General features: G+C 40.8%; 1 protein-coding gene and 1 long non-coding RNA gene across 4 annotated transcripts in view; both read left to right on the top strand.

Annotated features, from left to right (window-relative positions):
• Hs3st-A (Heparan sulfate 3-O sulfotransferase-A) overlaps positions 1-20,253 on the top strand; it is a 170,924-nt gene extending 150,671 nt beyond the window's left edge. For 2 of the 3 annotated variants that reach the window (XM_031985152.2, XM_031985151.2), the window contains 2 exons: positions 8,455-8,956; positions 10,753-20,253. In XM_031985152.2, coding sequence (XP_031841012.1) covers positions 8,459-8,956; positions 10,753-11,367 — 1,113 coding nt within the window. In that variant the 5' untranslated portion in view covers positions 8,455-8,458 and the 3' untranslated portion in view covers positions 11,368-20,253. Of the gene's footprint in view, positions 1-4,693; positions 4,749-8,454; positions 8,957-10,752 lie in introns of those variants that run through there. The other variant, XM_031985153.2, reaches the window with a different exon arrangement.
• A 962-nt stretch (positions 20,254-21,215) lies between these two features.
• The window catches only part of LOC143175108 (uncharacterized), a 40,283-nt gene continuing 38,504 nt past the window's right edge, over positions 21,216-22,994 (top strand). The window contains exon 1 of the long non-coding RNA XR_012999749.1: positions 21,216-22,969. This is a non-coding gene — a long non-coding RNA (uncharacterized LOC143175108). The remainder of the gene's footprint in view (positions 22,970-22,994) is intronic.

Raw genomic sequence — 22,994 nt, 5'->3', positions numbered from 1 at the left:
TCTTTTTTTTCCATTCTCGCTTCTCATTCCTCGGGAAAGGGAATTGACCGGGTTAGGCAGAACGTGATCCAAAGAGGGAACTGTATCATCGAATCAGATTTCAAACGTGCTCCCCGTGAAAGACATAATTTCTCGCGTAATCTTCACTCCCTCGCGAGCCTGTACTTAAGACTATCTTATTATTAAGCAGTTAGAAACTGTGCTCTTTGACTAACAATTTATATAACCATCTGTTAAAACGCTGACATGTACAATATTCCCAAATTGTCCATACAGACAGAAAATTAGGAGGTACTAGCATTTAATGTTTCATACCTAAGAGTTCTCTAACTATCTCTAGCTTCTCAAAATGAATACAGTCTTCAGATGATAATTAACGGTTTCCTATTATAAAGAGTCATAATATAATTTATCGTTCTTTATTTGTTCCATAATTATAATTAATATTTAATTGAGGAACAGGTAATATTTACTATACCATCTAAATAAAAAAAAATTAATGATATTATGATTCTGAATTATAATTAATATTTCATTGACATACGTATTACCATGCTAATTATATCAATTATAGTTTACAATCGAACGTGTTCCTCATAGCTCGGTTCAGACTGATTAACACATCGCGTACCGGCTAATTTTCAGAAAACTGAATTGTGATGGCAATTTTCACTGAAGTCAACTTACATCGCTATACATAGAAAAACTCAGATATCATATTGTTATGTAATATATTTTAACACGTTCATTGCCACGTGTACATGTGGTACACGTTAATTTTTCTAACAAAATATTTTTAAGGGACACATGGTCAAGAATAGCTGTATACGTTACAAAACACCAAAAACATCAAGAAACGATATCAAAATATATAAAATTAAAAAGAAACTTGAATATAACTTAATATTTTATTTAAAAAATCAATACAGTTCACAAGCAAAATATGGCACGGAACGCGTTAAACAAATCAATTCGAATTAAATTTTATATTTTTTTCGATGCTGTGGTAATCAGCGAAGTTGCACAGCTAAGTGTCTTATATGAAAACGAGATTTCTCGTTACCGGTACGCAATGTGTTAATATCAAATCGCCGAAGATCGAACAATCAGTTGCCGCACGAAAGTTAACCCTGGAACTCGCGATTTGTCGCAATAATACGGTCGTTGGGCTTTCAAAGAGAGATCCCGACGATGCGAGATAAATATTTGGCGTTCCGCCGAAAGCCAACCCCGTTCTCCGCTGCCATCTCTCTTTCTCTCTTTCGTCCTCTCTCTTTCCCGCGACACCGGTCGCCAGAATCAACTGATCGAAACCAGAGAGTAGAACGTTCCTGCGGTTTTTCGACGGCCGCTTGTTTCCCTCGAATTGCCTTCCAGCTGGCCAATAACATCCTTTCTACCTCTCGAAAACGATTGTCGGACCCGGATTTTTCGCTACGGGGGAATTAGGATCGACTCGGACCCCGAAACCATAGCTTTTTCTTTCTCCGACCTTTGTACTCGAGATAATTGATAACTGAACTCTGCCCGTGGACTATCGGTGACCGGCAGTTAAATGGTTTTAATACGTTATTACAGAATTGGAGAACAATGGAAGATTTTAATGTAGAAACAGTGGGTAAGATATTTCTTGAAAATACAGAACGAAATGTGATGATAAATAAATACAATAATAAATAAATTGTATTCGCAAAAATAAATTTGAATAGGGGACATCAATGTTTACGTACAAAGTTCTCAGTAATTTTCTCTTGATTCTTACTCGTGGCAATTGTTTAATTCTCTAATTTGCGAGATTCCAAATTGAATTCATGCCTCCGTTTGTTTCGGACATTTAAGAGAATTTAATGATACTGTTTTAATGTGCTACTGAGAAAACAACGATCGTATGTAATACCGACGACCGCCATGACAGTCGTGGCGCATGAAATACCGATTTATTCTCCCAGCTCAAGTTATTGTTGTAATATAGGATCAAGTGTTTCTCTTTCGTGCGTCTTCCTTCGTCGCGCTGTCAGAACTCTTTTATTTGGAATCTCGGTTCCAATAATGCAGCTTCCTTCCCTTCGTCCCTTCGCGGGCATTAACATTCTCGAGCACCGCGTTAATGCTCACTTCGCCCGCCGGGATTATTCTTTATACCCGGTACAATTTTCAAGTATAACTCGGCGCCGAGAGCCGTATCCTTTAAAACTTTCTGATAGGTATACTTTTCCCTCGGAACTCCTTGAAAATAACCAGTTATATAATAAAAACCCGAATAGCGGCGTGATTACGTCGGAATCCGTTAATGTAATCCTGGCGTAATTATTTTTAGCAGTTAGAAGGTTTATCGTTACACCGTCAATATTCTAATCTCCGATTACTTCGCGATGTCAATTTAAACATCTAAATAAATTCATTGTTCCTTCTTCTTCACTAAATTTCATCTTCTGCGCTAAATTTCATGCGAAAAACGTATACCAACAGAAAACTATAACGATCGCGACTTCTGAAATTCAATACAAAATGAGAACAGTATTAATATATTCCTGTCCATCGAAACGAATTCGTATTCACCTACAAGCTAATCCAAAAATCCCCATTAAATTCAAGCGTTTTACAATCACTGCACTTTTCTCGCTACCAAACCCCCATGATTCAAGTGTACAAATTTCAAAAACTGTGTATAAGATTTCAAAAACCTACAAAAAGATACTTAGAAAAAGACGTATACTGAAGGAAAACTATAACGATCAGAACTTCTGAAATTCAATACAAATACAGTATTAATATATCCCTATCCATTAAAGCGAATTCATATTCACCTATAATCTAAATTCAAGCATTTCACAATCACTGCACTTCTCTCGCTCTAAAAAATCGTGTGTAAGATTTCAGAAACCTACATAAAGATACTCAGAAGAAGAGATTCGCTGGCGTTTGAGACATTATCACAGACATGATCGAAGTCGATTGTTTTTCACCCGATTATCCTCGCTTGATACCGGTCTGTACCGTACCGCGGTACATATATCGCGGTTTGTTCTTGTTCGCCCGGAGGCGGAAGCAGCGTACACCTGGGCTGATTTATCGATTCCAGCGGAAGCAATGAAACTAACGTTTCCAGAGTTGCGGAGTCGCGGGCGCAATTTTCTCGGGGAAAACGCGTCCGTCCGAGCTCTGCGATCACGTAGAACGTGAAAGATCGGGTTGTCATAGGTTCCCGGCTATTCCCTTATCGACGTCAAAACGTCCGCGTGCTTTTTTAAGCAGTCCTCACTCGCGGCGATTCGCGGACATGTTGCGAAACCGTTCGAACGATATCGAGAGATGGGTTTCGCGGTGCAATAACATCGGACACAATTCTTCCGTCGCGATCGCGTTGAACCCCTTCAAACCTGACGCAGATTATACTGTACACGGTTTCACCATTTTCATGTGTGGTGAAATATTCGAATTATGACGGGCAACCGTGTATACGCTTTTGGTTGAAGCTTATTTTTATTAGGAAAGTAATGTACTATGATATTCTTATTGAAAACAGACGTCGTTACTGGTGGTGCATTGAATGGCGAGCTTTTGTTGCTAAGTCGTTTTCTGCGAAAATCAGGTTTGAAGGGGTTGACACGTTCTGTGGAAACATTGCATGGTTTTAATCGTTTGAGTGCTGAGGACCGCTATAGCGCTCTTCTTGTGTTGTTAGCATCAATTATCATTTTCTTACTATGTTCTTCAAGAAATAAATCAAAGTAAATTTATTCGAATAAATATTATTTTTTGTAATAACACAATATTTGTGATCTCGTTAGATAACTGCTCTTATTAATTTTTTTGCACACACCCAATCACTTCCGCATTTTTGGTAAATATCCACAAAAGTTGAGCATCCAAACGGTTAATGACGAACTTATGCCTTACTAAGGAAATGAGATTATTAATTATCGAACTGTAATGAAATTATTAATTATCAAACTGATTAATACGTGAACGTGATTTAGAAGCTCAACTCTTTCTAATTTGTCCTGTATCTAGAAAACTCTTATCAAATTCTGCAATTGAAATAGCAAATGGAAGAATCAAATAATCTGTATATATTAATAGTAATAATTTTAAAAATTCTCAAATCTTCCGAAGTTATTAAACAACCGAATGAAGAATCTCATCTTCGTGTGGATGTGTTTCACGAAATTTCTATTGAAATTTCCGTTTCGCGGCGAAGAAAGCGTCACGAATACGCGGACGCCCGTCCAGTAATCGTTGAACCGAGTGCTCGTTAGGATCATACACGCGGTATTCGTTGTAATTGCATAGGAAAATGATTAATTAATCTCACTTAACAGACACTTGTATCAGGGCGGTCGATGTCGGCGTATCCGACGCGATTACTCTTATCTCGCGCACGTTTTCTTTTTCCCGAAAGATCCGTTCGTCCCGCAAGAATGAATGCGGGCCTTCCTCGGTTGATTTATTGTTACCAGCAGTATCGATAAAACTCGACCGTGTTCGAGATGCAGTTTGCGCAAACGGCGCCGCTATTAATTCTCCCGGCCCGTTAATCATTCAGCAGATTTCTATCCCGATGAAACTGATCCCTCTGTTAATTACGCCGGACGCTCAGCCTTTCATTTTTCACATTCGGACACCTTCTCCCCCTTCTTCCATTTGTGTTTCAAAAAAACATCGATAGTGGTGCAGTGTTTTACACGGAAGACAGAGTCGACGTGGGCTGATTAAAATTGTTTGATTGGAGGTTATCATCGAGTGAGGTAACTATCTCTAGTTTAATATTGAAAATTAATTTTTAAAATGGTTATATGTATTTTATGTATAATCATTCTCGAATAAATTTTATTTATGTTTTATCTTGCAAAGGAATGATTTTTGAGTAGGAACAACGCGAAATGTTTTTGTGAAATTGTAAAATTGTTATCAGAGATGGATTCAATATGTTTACACGTTGATACGATGATAAGAACGACTCTTCTGTGTGTTAGTCGAACGCGAATGAATGTTGACTTACTTTTGTTAAAGCGCGATACAGTTTTTAGTGAAAATTTCGAAGATTTTTGGCCGTTTATTTGAAAGTTTTAACAAAGTTCGAATAAGTTTTGGGGCGGAAAAGGATAATCTGATCTTGGCAATATCGCCGAGGTAAATTCTAATTACGGAGACGCTCATAAGGGGATTTAATCTGTCTTAAGTTTCACAGTGTTCCCTTAACTTCTGTTGGAACTTGTAATTAAATGCTTTCTGCAAAATATTTTACTAAAAGACCGACTAACTTCTGATTCCCTTGAAAGTAACGAATTGGAAATCGAACTCTCTCTAACGTCCACAAAAATACTCGCTTCCAATTCTTATTAATATTACAATCAATTTCTCATTAGGCCATGCAAAATTCTCGTTAAAACAACGATCACAAACCAGTTTGCCGAATTAGTTTTCAAGCTATTAAACGAAACATACTTTTCATCCTTAACTCTTATAAAAATTCTAACAGATTTTCTCTTGGAACTTCTTCATTTTAAAATATAAGATTCCTAGATCAATTCAACAAAACTCAATGACGTTCATTCCCCACATATCAAAGCAAGAAACTATTTTGCTATTATCAATGTATTATCTTCAAACGAAATTTCCACTGAAATTAGAACAGAATGTTTGCTAAATTTCTTCCAAATTATCGAAATTAAACTCCACGAGCTCATCGACGAAAGTAAATAGTATGACAAGAGATTAACACGTAACTCTTATAAAAATTCTAACAGATTTTCTCTTGGAACTTCTCCATTTTGAAATCTAAGATTCTCAGATCAATTCTAAGCAAGAAACTGTTTTGCTATTATGAATGTATTATCTTCAAACGAAATTTCCACTGAAAGTAGAATAGAATGTTAAATTTCTTCCAAAAATTCTAATCAAAACTTAAGATTAAGATTTCCCTTGAAACTTCTCCATTTTGAAAGCATTTCATCCCAAATCTGTCAAATATCAATAATCCCGGGATAGGGGGGATGAAACCCGTCACTTTGAAAGATCCGGTAGCTCCAGTTTTAAGTAATGTCTCTCGTTAGGAGGCGAGTCGCCTAAATCCTCGGCGAACGAGGCTCGATCGAGCCAGCAACCTAATGAGCTCCAGCAGTTACGCAACCCGAGAATAATACTCCGCCCCGCGAACAGTCCCGTTTCCTCGGCTTCACTTATTTTATCACATTTCAATTACAATCTGGTACACGCTTAACCAGGCTACGCGAGAGCCGGAGTCTGCCGCCGGTTTTCCCCGGGAATCCTTAGCCGAGAGTACACACGGTCGCGGAAACGAACGTGACGCCGGTCTCATCGTCGAACCGTGGAAGTTTACGGGAACTTCGATTTTTCTGTTTACCGATCGGGTGGAATTGGAATGGAAAGAGCCTTAATCTGATGGAAATCTCGCGGAGTCTCATTGAACGCGTTACCTCGCGCTGGGAACTTAAACACGGAACTTTCGTTGAAATATAATCCTCGGTTAACGAAGGGAATATAGATTCGCAAATCGTTCACGCTGATCGCTTCTTTCATCTTCCTCTGTAATTAACCAGTTAACTGTGTTTGGCGAGTATACATGGTAAAGCTTGACACGATACTAATTCTTTCAGCGATGAATTCTTTATCGTTTCACGTAAACATGTAATTCCTCTTTGTGTCGTTTTGATCATTCATTAAAATATAGATTTTATTGCGCGCAGAACTAAAGGTTTTTCCAATTAAATTCCATAGTTAACTGGTTAATTGTGAATGCTACTGGTTTGATTATGTTTGAAGGTTTTCAGATTTGAGGTCTGGAAAGAATGTTTTCCATTTGTTGGTGAAATCGCAGGGAATACGTTTTAAATAATAATAACTTTAGTATAGAATAGATATTACTGAATTTGTACTCTTACGTTACGACATGAAATTTATTTACTTGTAGATATTAAGGTATGAGCATTAATTTTTGATTGAAAATTCAGATGCCTTGGAAATCGCGAATCTAGACTATCTTCTATAATTCAGAAATTAACAGAATAGAATTTGTCGTTACAAACTGTAAAATTTTGTTATTAAATGTATTATAACATTTATATTTATAATCTACAGAAACCGGTAAGATACATCTATGACTTCTTCATGCGCGTATCACTTATTTATATGTTAATACGCTTTTATTAAAATTACTTCGAGTTGCTGGTAATGTCAGTGAGAAACAGCTCGAGTGCAAAGAGTTAAGAAATTATCAAATGTGAACACTTATCCCGAGTTAAAATGAAATGTTACATATCTGTTATCGATATTAACATCTATAGTATATGTAGACAACGTACGGAATTCTTCTTTACGTCCACTAAATCATGAACCAACGATAAAATAGTTTCGATATAGGGCAAGAAGTTAATCCGTCCCAGTTAACGTTATTCACGAAACGCACGAAACAACGTTCGATAACGTGGAAACTCTTCTCGGCGAGGGTAATAAATAAGAAAAACATTGGTATCAGTTTCTTTGATCGTTTACAAGCTAATAAATCCCGAAGTCTTTAACCCGGCGCGGCCGCGCCGGCAATTATACACGGAAGACGAATGCGAATGAAATTCGATGAAGTCGTAGAGCGCGGCCTGCCCGAACGCATGCCAACGTCCGTGTAACCCGTTCTTATCAGTATTCATGTAATGATCAGTAAGTACGACGGTCTTAATAATTCTTGTGGCATGGCGCGCATAAATTATAGGCGGCGCGTGCAACTAATGCCGATATTGCGTGCCGCCGGCACGCGTGCCGTCGAATTCGAAGGAGACCGCCGCGCCGCTGAGAGGTTTCGGCGGCTCGGCCACGAGAAAGGGGAGAGTATTTACCCGGGATTTCGAACTTTTCACCGAGCTGCATACGCGCAGCGCATAAGAGACCTGCACACGCGTTGACGGTGGATAAAAAAACGTGTCATTCCATTTAAAAACGAAAGTTTACCTTCACCTCACCTTGGAGTGTCCACCAGGGAAAATAGAAGTTCCGCCACGCGATGTCCCCCTCGGTATCGAACAACTTTCGTCTGAAACATTTTTGCGTATAATCAATATTTTCGGAGATATTCGACTTTATAATTTCCACCCTGTATAATAACCGACAATTATGCATAATCACCGGATTAACCCTTTACAGGGCAAATTACTTTTTCGATGATAATTCGTATTCCCTACCGTATACATATTAGAAATACTTTAAAAAACAATTATTGAGAACTTTTTTCGAAATTTTCCTAGATTCCTTATTTTATGGCACCTATTTGTACCACGAACCGCTCCTGCAACATAAGCATCAAAATGGTGAACAGAGTCCCCGTAATTCGACTCGTAATAAAGTGGCAACATATAAAGGGTTAATCACATTCACCGTAACATTTACATATACTCTGAAATTTCACGTGCGATCAAATTCAATGATAAATAACGTAAACAGGTGGATGTCCCGCTCCGCCATGAGGCCGGCCGAGGGCGACGCTTCGGACTGCATCCTAGTGGTCGGCATATCGAGACCGAAGATGGCCGCCGCCTTCCTCACGGTCGTCCTCCTCTCCCTCTTTCTGACCTTCCACATACTGTACGACAGCGCGGTGTACAGCCTGCACGCGGCGTCCGCCGTCGAGGGCCGTGCAGTCGAGCTGGTCTCGCAGGTCCGCGCGACTCCGCCGCTGCTCTTCTCCAGCAAGGTCCACTTCCCGCGCACCAGCCGTCATCTACCTCAGGCGATCATCATCGGGGTGCGGAAATGCGGCACCAGGGCCCTGCTCGAGATGCTGTTCCTTCATCCGCAGATCCAGAAGGCGGCCGGCGAGGTCCACTTCTTCGACCGCGACGACAACTACGGGAAGGGCCTCGAGTGGTACCGAAGGAAGATGCCCTACTCTTTTAGGGGGCAGATCACCATCGAGAAGAGCCCCAGTTACTTCGTCACGCCAGAGGTGAGCGAAGTATCGCGGCTGTTGGAAGAGTTCGTCGGGTTTCTAGAGCATTCTGTTGTTAGCTTGTTTTTCGGGATTTAGTTTTTATGCGTTCTGATCTTCTCGAGTCAGTCGTGTCTTTGCTTTCGCTTTTGAGTTGTGACCTTTAATGGCGTTTTTTGGAGTATGATGATTATGAAGTTCTCGGTTAGGTTTTGGTATTATTTTTTTTTAAGAAGGTTTTTTAACACGTTTGCTACCTGCATCGCATATTTCTGACAGTTGTGATTCTATATTTTACATAAAGAAAATGAAATTAATCTTATAGATATTGTTATTAGGAATGATAAACTCCGACATTGTATTTAGGAACTCAGTGACTTGTTTCAGTTTCATTTTCCTAATGTTTTGTTTAGAGTTGTTGCATTGTAGATAATATTGCAATTGAGAAAACTGTCGGCGAAATAAGCGCTAGCGAACGTGTAAGGATTTTAATCGATTGAGGGGCGCGGCAATGTTGATAATTTATTACAATCTAAAAATTAGACTAGAATGGGCGATTGTCGAAATGATCAACTTCAAGATTTTGCAGTCGTTTCGAGGAAGGCGTTGATAATTTATTGCAATCTAAAAATTAGACTAGAATGGGTGATTGTCGAAATGATCATCTCGAAGATTTCTCAGTCGTTTCGAAGATGTCTTGACCTATTTTCAGAATGTTAAGTTTTAAGTTTAGAGTATTTAGTTTTTGAAGGTATTTCGATCGATTGGAAATATTTGTACGTTTTTGGTTACTCTAGAAGCGGCAACAGTGTTCTCTACCTTTGTACGCTGTTCATTTTGAAAGAGTAGATTGACGATGCAAGCACCCTTCGCGAAGTAGCTTATTTTCAGGTTGTTGTTTTAAGCTTTACATCAGAGGGCTTCTCATTTTTGTAAGATGTTTGCCTTGTCTTGTTTAAATAATTCTCTCGGAAAGAGTAGCCCGGAACAAGCGAGAACTGTTGCGTTCGGGTAATTCTTGTCTCGCATAATCTGAAAATTGAAATACCTCCGAGCGTGATAGTGGAGGAACGCGATAACTGTGGCGAACACTTAGGAGAATACCCCGGTAATTGAAATACGCATTACTGCGTTGGTAAATGTAAACAAACGCTACTTGAGAGCGCGTTATATCGATTCGGGCTACAAGGAACGCGAGTACCTCGCGTTTTCATGACACCCGCTGTTACCTTCGAGCTACGTTACTCACTGATCATTTTTCTAATTCCCTAACACACTTCCATATATTTCACAGACTTTCTAAATAAATACTGTCCTATAAATTCCTCTTCGTCGAGAATAAAAGCTAAAAGAGTTCAATTATTTCATACAAAATTTACAGTCGTACTTTCTCTTTCAAGATACAATCATCGTTTATTTTGCAGCTGAATTCCTAACGAAAGATATAAATATTTATTATAATTATACAATAATTAGTACATAACGCGTAACATTACACTCATAACAATTATTAAAGATGGGTGATTAAATAATGAAACAGTATATACTCTACAGTGTGACATTATTATAACGCCTTTGAAAACCACGCGACAAAATCCAGATACATCCGGTTGCTATCGCCTTTGTTTAGACTAAGGTTACATGAACATTCGGAATTCTCGGTTTCGCTATCTCAGCATTAGTAATAGTTCAACAATAATATTACAACAACCATTATCAATCACTATTATCACCCATCGCAAACAGCCATTTCCCAAACATCAGCAACCACAGCTCCCACGTCCCGCAAACCGCTCTGAAAAACCGTGTTCCAGGTGCCGGAGAGGATCCGCGCGATGAACGCCAGCGTGAAGCTGCTGCTAATCGTCCGTGAGCCAGTAACCAGGGCGATATCGGACTACACCCAGCTGCGGATGAACGCCGCGACCGCGTCGACGATAACGAACGGCACGCCGCGCAGCGTCTCGCAGCAGCAGCAGCAACAGCAACAGCAGCAGCAGCAGGCGGCCCGAAGTTTCGAGGAGCTGGTGATAAGGCCGGACGGCAGCATCAACGAGTCTTACAGGCCGGTCGCTATTTCCCTGTACCACACGTACATGCACAGGTGGCTGGAGGTGTTCTCCAGGGAGCAGATACTGATAGTGAACGGCGACCAGCTGATCGAGGACCCGGTGCCCCAGCTGCGCAGGATCGAGAGCTTCCTGGGGCTGGAGCCGCGGATCGGCAGGCACAACTTCTACTTCAACCACACGAAGGGCTTCTACTGTCTGCGCAACGAGACCTCGGAGAAATGCCTGAAGGAGAGCAAGGGCAGGCGGCACCCGAGGGTCAGCCCCGTGGTGGTCACCAAGCTCAGGAGGTTCTTCAACGAGCACAACCAACGATTCTACGAGCTCGTGGGCGAGGATCTCGGCTGGCCCGAAGAATAGCCGTCGTAGAGGATCACAGGACCGTCTGGCACGGGGGAAGAGCAGCTTGCGCGCAGATGATGATCAGCGTGCACGAGAACAGTCCGTTTCCTAGGGATGCTGAGCGCGAGGGTTTATTTTCGAAAGTTTCGTTTACTTCGAGAAAATCCTTTGGGCAAGACGAAGAGGATCATCCGATGAGTTGACTACTCGGCTGGTCCGAGGGATGCTGGATACGTTGAGATGATTGGCTTTTAGATTCTGATGACTCGGCTTCTCAGCTGGGACATTGGGATCCCTTCAGACCTGGGGCTCGTTTCACTCCTTGCCTTGGACTCCTTGTTTTTCAGGATATGGTGGCTATTATAGTCTCTTGGGTATTTGGTTTCGACCGGATATTTGCGTTCATTGGATTTAATGCTGTGGAATATTCTAAGGCAAGGGGTTGATTTCAGGGAAATGTTTACTTTCATTGTTTTGAAATTTGGTGTTAGGAGAAGGGTGCAGGGATAGCGTTAATTGTTTCTGATTCTACATTTGCAATTTGAGGCGCCAGGTCTGAGGGGATTAAAGGGTGTCGCTCGAAGAAGGTCAACGCGGGAGATCGAGAAGCATCTTGCGAAGACGTCGAGGGAAGGTTCGAATCGAGCAGTTCCATTGAAAAGGATTAGTTAGTTTTTTTTCGAGAGGAATGGCGCGTCCGCAACTGTGTCACCTGGAAGTGCACCGTTGCCAGCGCGCCGGTCGTTTTAAAGGATGAGGAAGATTCTTGGGGAACGGAGTGTTCTGCCGATGACCGACACGCCTCGTCGTGGAGAGAATCAAGGCTGATCAGGATGAGTACCTTTTATATTTTACTGGTTAGCTATAAGATCGAAATTGGGTGGCAGATCGATGACGGTGGTCGGGCTTAACGGTGGATCGTCAATGTGCTCGGAAACGTTCGACGGTGCTCGGACAATTGATCGGTCACTTGAAAGGATGATTCTATATTTTTTCCGGCAACGGTGTCTCGATTCTGAAACATGTTTTCATTGAATTTTCCTTGATAAAAATTCTTCGCTGTGCAACGTGCAGCAGAGAAAAGAGAAACATATGGGAATATGTTTTATGAGAGCAAACGCAAAGTTCTGGTAATGGCAAATGAGCGAAAATAGAAATGACAATGCATCGTTTTCAACGAATGCAGTTTGATGTTTTAATACTAGGTTTAGAAACTGGAGTTTTTTAATATCTTCGGAGGCACGATGGATATTATCTGGTAATAAGAAATTCGGCGAATACTCAGGGTAATTGGAGTTCTTATTATGCGAATATTCGGAGGAAGAAATTGAACGGGAATCTGATATGTCGTGCGCCGTACCGATCGTGTATCAAAACTCATTAATATATTACGTTTAATTATAACGTTATTAAATTTACCAGCATTTCCGGCTCTGTAACTGGTTTATGCAGGAGACTGATATTCAATTTCATAGGCGAAGGAGGAGTGCTTCGTGTTTCAGATCGAAATGGTAATTGAATATAAGCATCTATCTGACGAACTGCCGAGAGTTAGTTCCAATCTTGATTAATCAAACGTGGCTGCATTACACCAGCCTTGAAACGGTTTCTTCCACGAAGTGTCCGACTTTGACTCAAGAGTGCCATTGCAAGCAAATATATTATAGACGACAGTTGAGAATCCGAAGTAACGAAAAATATTAACATCACGAAACAAAATAATATTTCGAAATTTTAGAAACGATTTATAAATATTTACACACTAAAGATATAGAACTAAACACTCAATCTTTAATAAACGAAAGCCTTTTCCTAACCGAATGATCAAAACACTGAACATTGAAGCCATATTGAACGAAGTACGAAGTGTTAATTACTTTCTCATGCCACAATCAATATTCTCAAAGACGAAGTCTCGAATGAAAAAACTTCTCGATTCAATTTTACAAAGAATAAATTTTATTCGATGGGAATTTCCAGTCCGTAAATAAATACGGTCGCGACGATCATCGACGAAAGGAATTGATCGAATTCTGACGGTGAAATGAGCGAGCCTCGATTCCTTAAAAGCGCAACAATCCCGTGGATTCTCCGGGAAGGGCGCTCGAGCACGCGAACTCGAGTGGTCGGTGTAGTGCTCGTGGCAACGAGTCAAGCCATTAAATCGAGTGCATGCAATTTAATGGATATATGCTCCGGCCAGGACTCTCTCTTCATTATTATCGGGGATCCTGAGTTCCTCTCGTTCGTCCTCGCGTGCTAATTGCTCGGAATTGCTTTTTCAATGCACCCCGTGGTTGGATGCTGGCGGCACGCGCGCGACACGATCGATCATCCCCCCACGGAAAAAGATTTCATCCTTGAAACGGAACGAGACGAGTTATAATGATTGCCCAGGAATTAGCAGTACGGCGCTATCGGGACGAGCAGCTCTCGCTCAAACATCGAACGACGCGGTTAAATTGCCTCGGCAAACGAACGTCGATCGAACGATGTGCTCTAGCCGATTTCCGTGAATCGCAACGATTACTACGGTCTTCGTTTTCGGTGACTGGTTTATTTGGGAGTATGGTTTCTTGAAGCTTTCGCGTGAGTTTCGAGTGTTCTTCAGTTGTCTTCTTATTTTTGGAAATTATTTCATCTTTGATTGGTGTATTTGGAAATTATTTTATGTGGGATTTTTGTGTTTGCGAATTTGTCTAATTGAAATGATTATATATGCGAATCGTTTTACCTTGAATTATTGTATTTGTAGATTTTTCGGTGTCTAATTGTTGTATCTCAAATTCTTGTTTTTGCAAATTCATCGGTTTCAAGCTATTATATTCGCCATCCGGAGTTATTATTATTATTACATTTCCAAATTGTTGGGTGAAAACGCATTTCAAGTTATTATTACATTTCCAAATTATTGGGTGAAAAGACATTTCAATGGAGGTTCACAATAAGCGATTAGTTTCTCTGGGAAGTATTTTTTAAGTGGTTTCTGATATACGCACTATGCGAGACGGATATATTTTCCGCGACACTTCGTTTTCGAGAATATTGAATTGGAACACTTGAGGAAAGCACGTGTGCAGTTGATTGTAATTTAATGGCAGTTAACAAGTGTTTTGTATAAATTACTGCCAAGCGTTTACTCCTATACGGGAATACTGCAACGTCGAGGAAACTTAAAGTAATGAGGCTGGAACTGACGTTTGTGCCCGTGGCAGAGATGCTGGATATTCATTATCTGCTGGACAAGTGAACCGCACGAGATCCTCTCGCGATAGCTATTACAAGTTTGGATTTGCTACACCCGTGACAAAAATTTAGCCCAATTATTCAACGTTCTTTCAGTGTCATAATTTTAAGAAAATAATAATATGAAACACATCTGCAAAATATATATTATAAATTGTATTTATTATTTATTTCTCGTACGTTTCGACTATTCTTTTCGTGACTCCAAGAAATTGCTAGAAAGAACAATTTACAATGAACAGACAATTTCATATAGTCGTGCCTCTGAAAACAATGAATATTCAACGAGTCGAATGCACTTTTATACAATTCAACAAGCAACAAAACTTCCCTAAAAAACGCTCGTATTGCTCATTAGTTTCTCGCCAGTCGAAACCGATTAATCCGCTAAGAATGGTTCGTTAGCTCGATGATCAGCTTAAACTTACCTCGCTCGCGGAAATGATGAAACTACGCTCTCCCCATATCTCAAAGGGCTAACAATATCCTTCGAGGAGCAGAAAATTAGCGGACCGTGACAGAATCGATCGTCCGTCAGACGAGAATCGTATTAGGAGCCTCGTCTGCCGTATTCCGTCGAGTAACAGCAGTCAATTACGCGGCAGCAAGAATGAACCGAACAGAAATAACACTGAACAGATAACAAAAATGGCAGACCTTGAGTTTTACTCTAAAATTCAGTAATAGTGTCTATTAATAAATCATTAATAGAATTCCTGAAAGCTCATCAGTTCCAAGAAAGTCGAAAATAACATTTTCAACGTATCTTTTTATATAAAAGGTATTAAAGGCAAAGTGCCATTTCTATAAGTATTCAAATATGAACGAAGTATACTCATATTTCTCTTTTCAATATACAAATACCATTTAAAGTGAACGATAACGAAAAATGTGAATAATCGAAGGAAACTTATTTTGAATATAAATAACCAAGTAACCGAATAACCGATAAAAGGGTTGATCATCTTGCTAGCAAGATACAGCATCGAAAACCTCCCTGGCTCGAATGATCGACGCCGAAGCGCCGTACATATTTCACGTATCGAAGGGGAATTCGACTTGAAACGCGCTGTAGTGAAGAGGGTTCGGCAGCCAGCTAGATCTCACTGAATTATCTGCCGGTGGTGGTGGCGGTGGTGGTAGTGCACGCGTTCTATCCGGACGTTCCTCGATGGAACAGGGGCGGAATTCGGACGGACGATCTTCTATATCAGTCGCGGCCACGTGCATCCTATTGGAGAACGTGTTATCGGAGCTAAAACGTGGGAGAGAAGATTCGGAGCTACGCTCGTTACTCAGTTGCGGAAAGTGAAAGAGAGAGAGGAGGATGGAAGAGAACAAGGGTGAAGGGATAATAAGGGAAAATAGAGCGTGACAAATAGAGAAAGGAAAAGATACAAAGAGAAGTACAAGGGAAAAAGCGGAATACCAGGGAGAAGGGGGAGGAAAGAGATTTAGATGAAGGTAGATGAAGACAGAGTGCGAGTGGGAGGTAAAGGTGAAAAGAAAAAGATAAATAAAACGGATTCGGAACTTCGGTCGTTACTGAGCTACGGAAAGCGAAAGAGAGAGGAACGACGAATTGCGAGAGAGGACGAAAAGGAAGGATGAGTAATAGGGAAAATAGAGCATAAAAATTAGGAAAGGTACAGTAAAAATTAGAGAAAAGAAGAGAACCAAAAGAAAAAATATAAGGAAAGGGGGGGGAGATAGGGGATGAAGACGGAGTGCGAGTAGGTGAAGGTAAAGAGAAAAAGATAAATAAAACGGATTCGGAACTTTGGTCGTTACAAAAAGTGGAAGGAATGACGAACTGCGAGAGAGGATGAAAAGGAGGGATGAATAATAGGGAAAATAGAGCATAAAAATTAGGAAAGGAATAGGTGGAGTAAAAATTGGAGAAAGGAAGAGAGAGAAGAAATATGAGGAAAAGGGGGAAGATAGGGGATGAAGACAGTGAGTGGAAGATAAAGGTAGAGAGTGAGAAAAAGATAAATAAAACAGAGGGAAAAGGGAGGGAGTGAGGGAGTAAGAGGAACGGTAAGGGAGGAGGGAAGAAAATGAGACAAGCGGGAGAAACGGTGGAGAGACGGAAAGAGGGGATGAGAATTGGGAGAATGGGGGTCGGACGTATGTCCGTCGATTCCCGGCGGCGAACGAGTTCGAGCACATTGTACGACGGGGTATTTAGGTCGATCGATCTCCGGTAAGAGAGCAGAATGATCCATCGATACTGTTGCCCACGTTCCTCCACGTGGCTGCGCGCAAGACCGCATGTCTTGTTCCGTGGTACAGACACCCGCGTACACAGTACTGTCACATACACACGTACAATACACATACGGGTTGCATCGGGACAAGATGATCGAAGTTTGCCTGCGCTTCTTACGGACGAAACGGGGGCCGAAGTGGAACAAAGAAATCGACTTCCTTTGTGAACTTTGCGGGCGAAGTAAGCCGATGGTTCTGTGCACTCGGGCCACCCGTGTAATCTGATGGAATTATCTCGCGGAAATGTTTCTCCGATGGAGATCTTGTTAGTACGAATTCAAATAACAAGGTAGGAACGAGCGGACCGGTAATCCTCATAAAAATCTTTAACACTGGAACCACCGCGTCGGTGGAAATAGCTTAGTTTCCTTGTTTCCAAATTGCTGATATATTAACACGTTGAACGCTTTCGCGTGGCAAAGTACACGAAATGAGAAAAATATGTCAATTTTTTTAACACGTTGAACGCTTTCACGTGGCAAAATACACGAAATGAGAGAACTATGTCAAATTTCGTTGAATCGAATTATTGCACTTTATCTTGCCGAATGGTAGGTAGCATTATCTGTAATATAACAATTCGAATGATCATCGTTTAATGGACTGAATTATAGTGATTTGGTCGGGTCACCAGTGACCCCGTGACACTCAACGTGTTAAAACTGATGAACGTCTGAAACGATTTAAATGTAGCTACGCTCGGAAGAGTAATTTTAATTTGACTAATAATTGAGAAATCCGAGAAGTTGTTAAAATGTTTGTAAGAATATCGATCGTACGGAATGCTGGTTCCAGTGTTAACGTTCCAATTTTGTTCACTCGATTCCAACCGTCGTGCAATGCACCAATGAGAAGTGACTTGTAAATATAAATGAAAGCATTAAGATCCTTGCAACCGGTGAGATCGCGCAGAGGCGTACATCGATCGTCGATTCCCGACGACTCGTACACACAGACATGCACCCAAAGATGGACACAGTTCGACACGAAGTAACAGTAACGCCGGCCAAAATATCATAGAAGACCCGCGAATTCCGGCGAAACGAGCGTTCACGGGGAGACAGGATCTATCGGCTGGATCCTCCCCGCGATCGAGCGGTTCGCGCGGGCGCGTGTCCCATGGATCACATTGGTCCGTGAGTTTACATATCATATAGGTTAACTAGTTCGTACTATATAAAAGATTTAATATTTTTATAATCCACATTGGAAGTTGTTATATCGAGTCGTTAAGCTTATTGCGTGTGGGTAAAGAGAGAGAGAGAGAGAGAGAGAGAGAGAGAGAGAGAGAGAGAGAGAGAGAGAGAGAGAGAGAGAGAGAGAGAGAGAGAGAGAGAGAGAGAGAGAGAGAGAGAGTGCGCGAGTGAAAGAGAGAGAGAGAGAGAGAGAATGAGAGAGTGAGAAAGAGAGAAAGTGCCACCTGGTGAGGATCGCGATTAATTGGGCTGGGATATCGGCTCGATGATCTTCGGTTTCGTCGCTCCTATCGAAAGGTTAATCGTTCGGTAGAATTTTCTAGTCGACTGAACGAAATGATTGGCGATGGGACTGAATATGGTACACATTTAGTACACTACGGGCTCGTGGACGATAGGTTCGAACAGTTTGCGAGTACTTTGACGGAGGATATCAAAGGCTCTCGAGTATAGTCGGTTCTGTAACGAATACTGCTTTTATTACGTAAGTAATCTATGTAGTATTTACATTTTCCATCGGAAAGAAACGATAATCCGTTCGATTGATATTTGATTAGCCGCTCGGCAGTCACTCGGTTACGATTTTAATTATACGAATTTTTGAGGGTTTATTAGTATTTTATGATTTCATGATTATTCGAATCTTTCGAGGTTGAACTTGAAGTGTAAAGTTTGAGAGGTTCGTCTGACGATAAGATCCTTCGACTTCCGACCTCCGTTTTCTCCGATAAAATGATATACTCGATCGAGTGATCGACCGGAATTAATTCGAGAATTTCGTGATGATCTTTTGACGAAGACTCGTTGGATCTTTCAATTTTCAAAGCAACTTCTTCAATGGAATAATATATTTCCTTTAACACTAGAACTACCGAGCATTTCATACGATTAACCTGTGACCCCTATAAAAACTGTAACAGATCATTTTCAGTCTCTTCGAACATTCATTGTAGTACTCAAGTGAAACTCTGTTCAAAATTATTTCGAATATTCAGTGCTTTGAAGATATTAATTAAATAATCGAAACCAGTCATTTTGACTGGTAGTTCTAGTGTTAACGCGGAATTTTTACTCCATAGATTAATTGCTAGTCCTACATTAGCGTAACATGGTAAAATTACAAAATTCCGTATCCTCCTTCGTAAGTTACAAATTCCAGTTCGACTGACGTTTAAAAATACGTCAATATAATCACCGACGCTCGCGTTTCTAGCATCTGAATTTCAGCCGCCGTGCAATGTGCCAATCAAGTAATCAAAGACCGAATTAAGTGGAACATAATTTTCATTGTACTCGATGTTAGTACCGACGAGTACGATTTCCTCTGGTACTCGCAAGCGTTCGACCACGGGTTATCAAGCCCGCGCGATGCTCGCGACGCGCTTCGGCCCATCGCTAGCGGCGATACTCTTATTTCCAGGTAGCACGCGACCGAACCGTACAAATTGGAAACGGCGGAGGGCAAAGCGCGAAATTCTTTTTCGGGCCTTTGAAGACAGACTGAAACGAAACAGCGGGAAACGGTCAAAGCCTCAATCGCATTACCCGTTTGATCGATACCCGCTTTGTGCGGGCACGCCGCGCCGTGCCGCGCGCGGAAAATTTAATTGAAAGTACGAAACCGGCGGCCGCGGGACGGGATTCTAATTAATCTAATTAAATATCGAAGGGTCTCCGTCTCGCCGTTAATTGCCGCGTGTTCCCGCGCGTATCGGCGTGTCGGGAAACACGTTCGAGGGACGAACGCGTAACGCATACATATCAAAACATGTGATATACAAATGGTACAGTTTTTCTTTTCTATAGGATATATGTAACATAGGACGACGGTTGAAGCGATATCGAGCTGCAACGTATAATATTCGGACGGTGTTTTGTATTAGGGATAAAGTAAGAGAATAGAATTGCGTGTTTCTAATTATTGGATCCGTATTGTACGAGGATAATCGAGATAATCGAGGCGAACGGGGTTTAATCGATTGACGGGTGAATCTTGGAATTCACCTTCGATGGGGGTTTCTCGTGGATTGTGGGATTCATTAAAATTTCAGTTTTTAAGGTTAGTCTTTTAGTCGAAGCTTTTGGGGATGTTTTATTGGATAAGTAATGGGCTTTACTTAGCGTTGGTTCTGTTAGAATATTTATGTTGTATTTATTGTATAGTTTGAAGAATTGAATTATATGGTTTGAAGGAATTTCTACGATTGTTTTTGTACTATTATTTCTCGATGAAACTTTAAAGGGAGGGTTCCAGAATCTAGATTTAATCTAGATTAACGACACATATCAACATACATATCATGCCAAAAATCAAATCGGACGCTCAAAGAGCAACTGTAATATATTAGACGCAATACCGACGCGTAGTTTGTATTGTATACCGCACCATATATTTTTCACGCGATCTTTGTAAATAACATCGTTTTCATCGCTAAGAGAACCGAAATGAAGAAACCACTGCGAAAACTATAATATTAACGAAACCCAAAATAAGTCGCGGATCATTCCGCTCGACGCTTGCGTCCTGAGAAAACGCTACAACCGTAACCTTTTTCATTAACCTTAATTAAACTCATCTATCAGACTCCATTAAAAATCGTGTTTCATAAAATTAAGGAAGCTGCTTAACGAACTGCGAATATTTCCAGTTCAGAGTCTACTAAATACCAAAAAAAGGAAACAAAATGAATGGCAATCTATTGTCATTGCACTCGCTAAAACAAAGCCGGGACATCTCTCTCAGTTGGCTAACGACGCAAGCTGATTAACACTGAAACTACCGAACATAAATTGACTGCTTCAAATTCTTTCCAACTCTGAGAACACCTCTACCGATACTTCCATTAATTTACAATTATATTCGTGTACTGCTAAATCAATTTCTGTGGTAATTTCCCAAAGAATCGCTAATTACCTTCAATAATGAGCCATTTCAATTTGTCCGGTAGTTCTAGCGTTGAGACGTCCCAAAATCCCCGAATCCTACGGAAAGAACAGATATGTATACAGGGTGAGACGCTTAAAACCGGCCATCTGAATAACTCGGTTGCTATTGATGATAGGAAAAAATGCATCAGGCCAAAATTATTTGGTATCGAGGGGCTGATCATCTGATGTTACTAGTTTTTTGATAGGTGGAGGCGTCAAGGAGATATGAAGGTCATCTCTGTTTTTCTAAACTGAACGATATATTTTTTTTACTTACATTCTGATAGAGTATTTCAATACGAATACTATGACTTATCGGAAAGGTCATTCGTACTCTGGGTTAAGCCAATTATGATGGAAAATAATATAATAATTTTATAATTTAATTATTTTATTATAATTTATTTCATACTTTACTAATTTTAAAATAATTTAATTTGAGGAAATGGTCGAGCACTATCTTGCCGTCTCTGGTTGTTGATATTCATCTTTGTCTCATAATCTGAGATGACCTTTCCAATAGGTCATTGTATTCACCTTGAAATACTCTACCAGAATGTAAGTAAAACATATACCGTTCAATTTAAAAAAAAACAGAGCTGACCTTCATATCTCCTTGACGCCTCCACCTATCAAAAAACTAGCCATCGAACGATCAGCCCCTCGATACCAAATAATTTCGGCCCGATGCATTTTTTCCCACCACTAATAGCAGCCAAGTTATTCGGGTGGCCGATTTTAAGTGCCTCACCCCGTATAAAAGGCGCCCGATGAATTCTCAAATGGCGCTGACGAATACAAACGACGATCGAGCGTCTCCCCGCGTTAGGTAACGGCTTTGAAAACGACGTGAACAGTCGTCGTTCGTCGTGTAACGTCTCCGAGGAGGATCCCGGACGAATCTATCGTCCCGCGACGTTCGCGTTCACGTAAATCCGACGATGTTTCCATTCGAGCCGCCCTGTAATGGACCTTATATCGCCGATCCTCCGGCGCTCGCCTTATTCCGATATCCCCGGCACGTGATTGAAGTAAGGATATCCCGAGGAAGGGGACTAGCCCCCGCATACATCACCCGGCAGATAAAACTCGCCGATAAAATTGACCATTTGTTTCCGAAGGATAAAAAAGGGAGGTCCCGACGTGAAAATTCCATCGATCGGCGCGTGACGGCCTCGATGAACGGATCCCGAGCGCGTAATAGGGCATAAAGATTGCTACAAATCTTCGTGGACGTTCCAACGTTGCCTTTTTTTGCGTGTGTTTGTGTGTATTCGTTTGTAACGAATTTACGATCTGTTGGGATCGGATTAGCATTTCATCGGGAAAGAATATTTTCATCGGTTAGGTGTCTCGGGGACGTTCGGCATTTGGGTTGGGCTTGGCGAAATCTAATTAGCGGTGAGTCGCTTCCTAATTTGATTAGACTCTTCGTTTGTTTCGCCCGGTTTGAATCTGTACGATTTAATTTTGTAGTTGCACTCGTTAGAGCTATTTATCGTTAATTAGGTAATAGTGAAATGTATAGTTCTATGCTCCTTCTGTGTATAGATGTATTTTGAAGCATACGAATCGCTAATGAGGAAGATTGTTTCATTTGGACTCGAAAGAATGAATGGTATTTATGTTTGTCGAACTGTAGCAGAAATCTGACGCGATATCGTGAGACAAGGTTGACACTAGAAATACTGGATGAATGGAAATTACTCATTTATTGTTTCTTTTTCCAAGATTGGTGGAAACCTGCGAATGCTTGTTTGAGAAATGATTAGAGTGGTTGATGTAGTAATAGACGAATTGAAATATATCAATATTCTAATAAATGCATTTCTCTGGGTTCTATAAGGAAATGTTAGACAGACGACTGCTCGGTAGTTCTAGTGTTAATATTGTAATCAGTAATGTTATGTACGCGGAAGTATAGTCAATATCTAGAAAGACGCTCAAATTTCATTTTTTTCCACGTGATTTATCGAAGCGTCGTAGCTGTGCGAATATTTGATG

The sequence above is a fragment of the Nomia melanderi genome, chromosome 11 (genome assembly GCF_051020985.1).
Source record: "Nomia melanderi isolate GNS246 chromosome 11, iyNomMela1, whole genome shotgun sequence".
Lineage (NCBI taxonomy): Eukaryota > Metazoa > Arthropoda > Insecta > Hymenoptera > Halictidae > Nomia > Nomia melanderi.
Note: the sequence above shows the minus strand (reverse complement) of the source record. Positions and strands in the feature narration are given on the sequence as shown.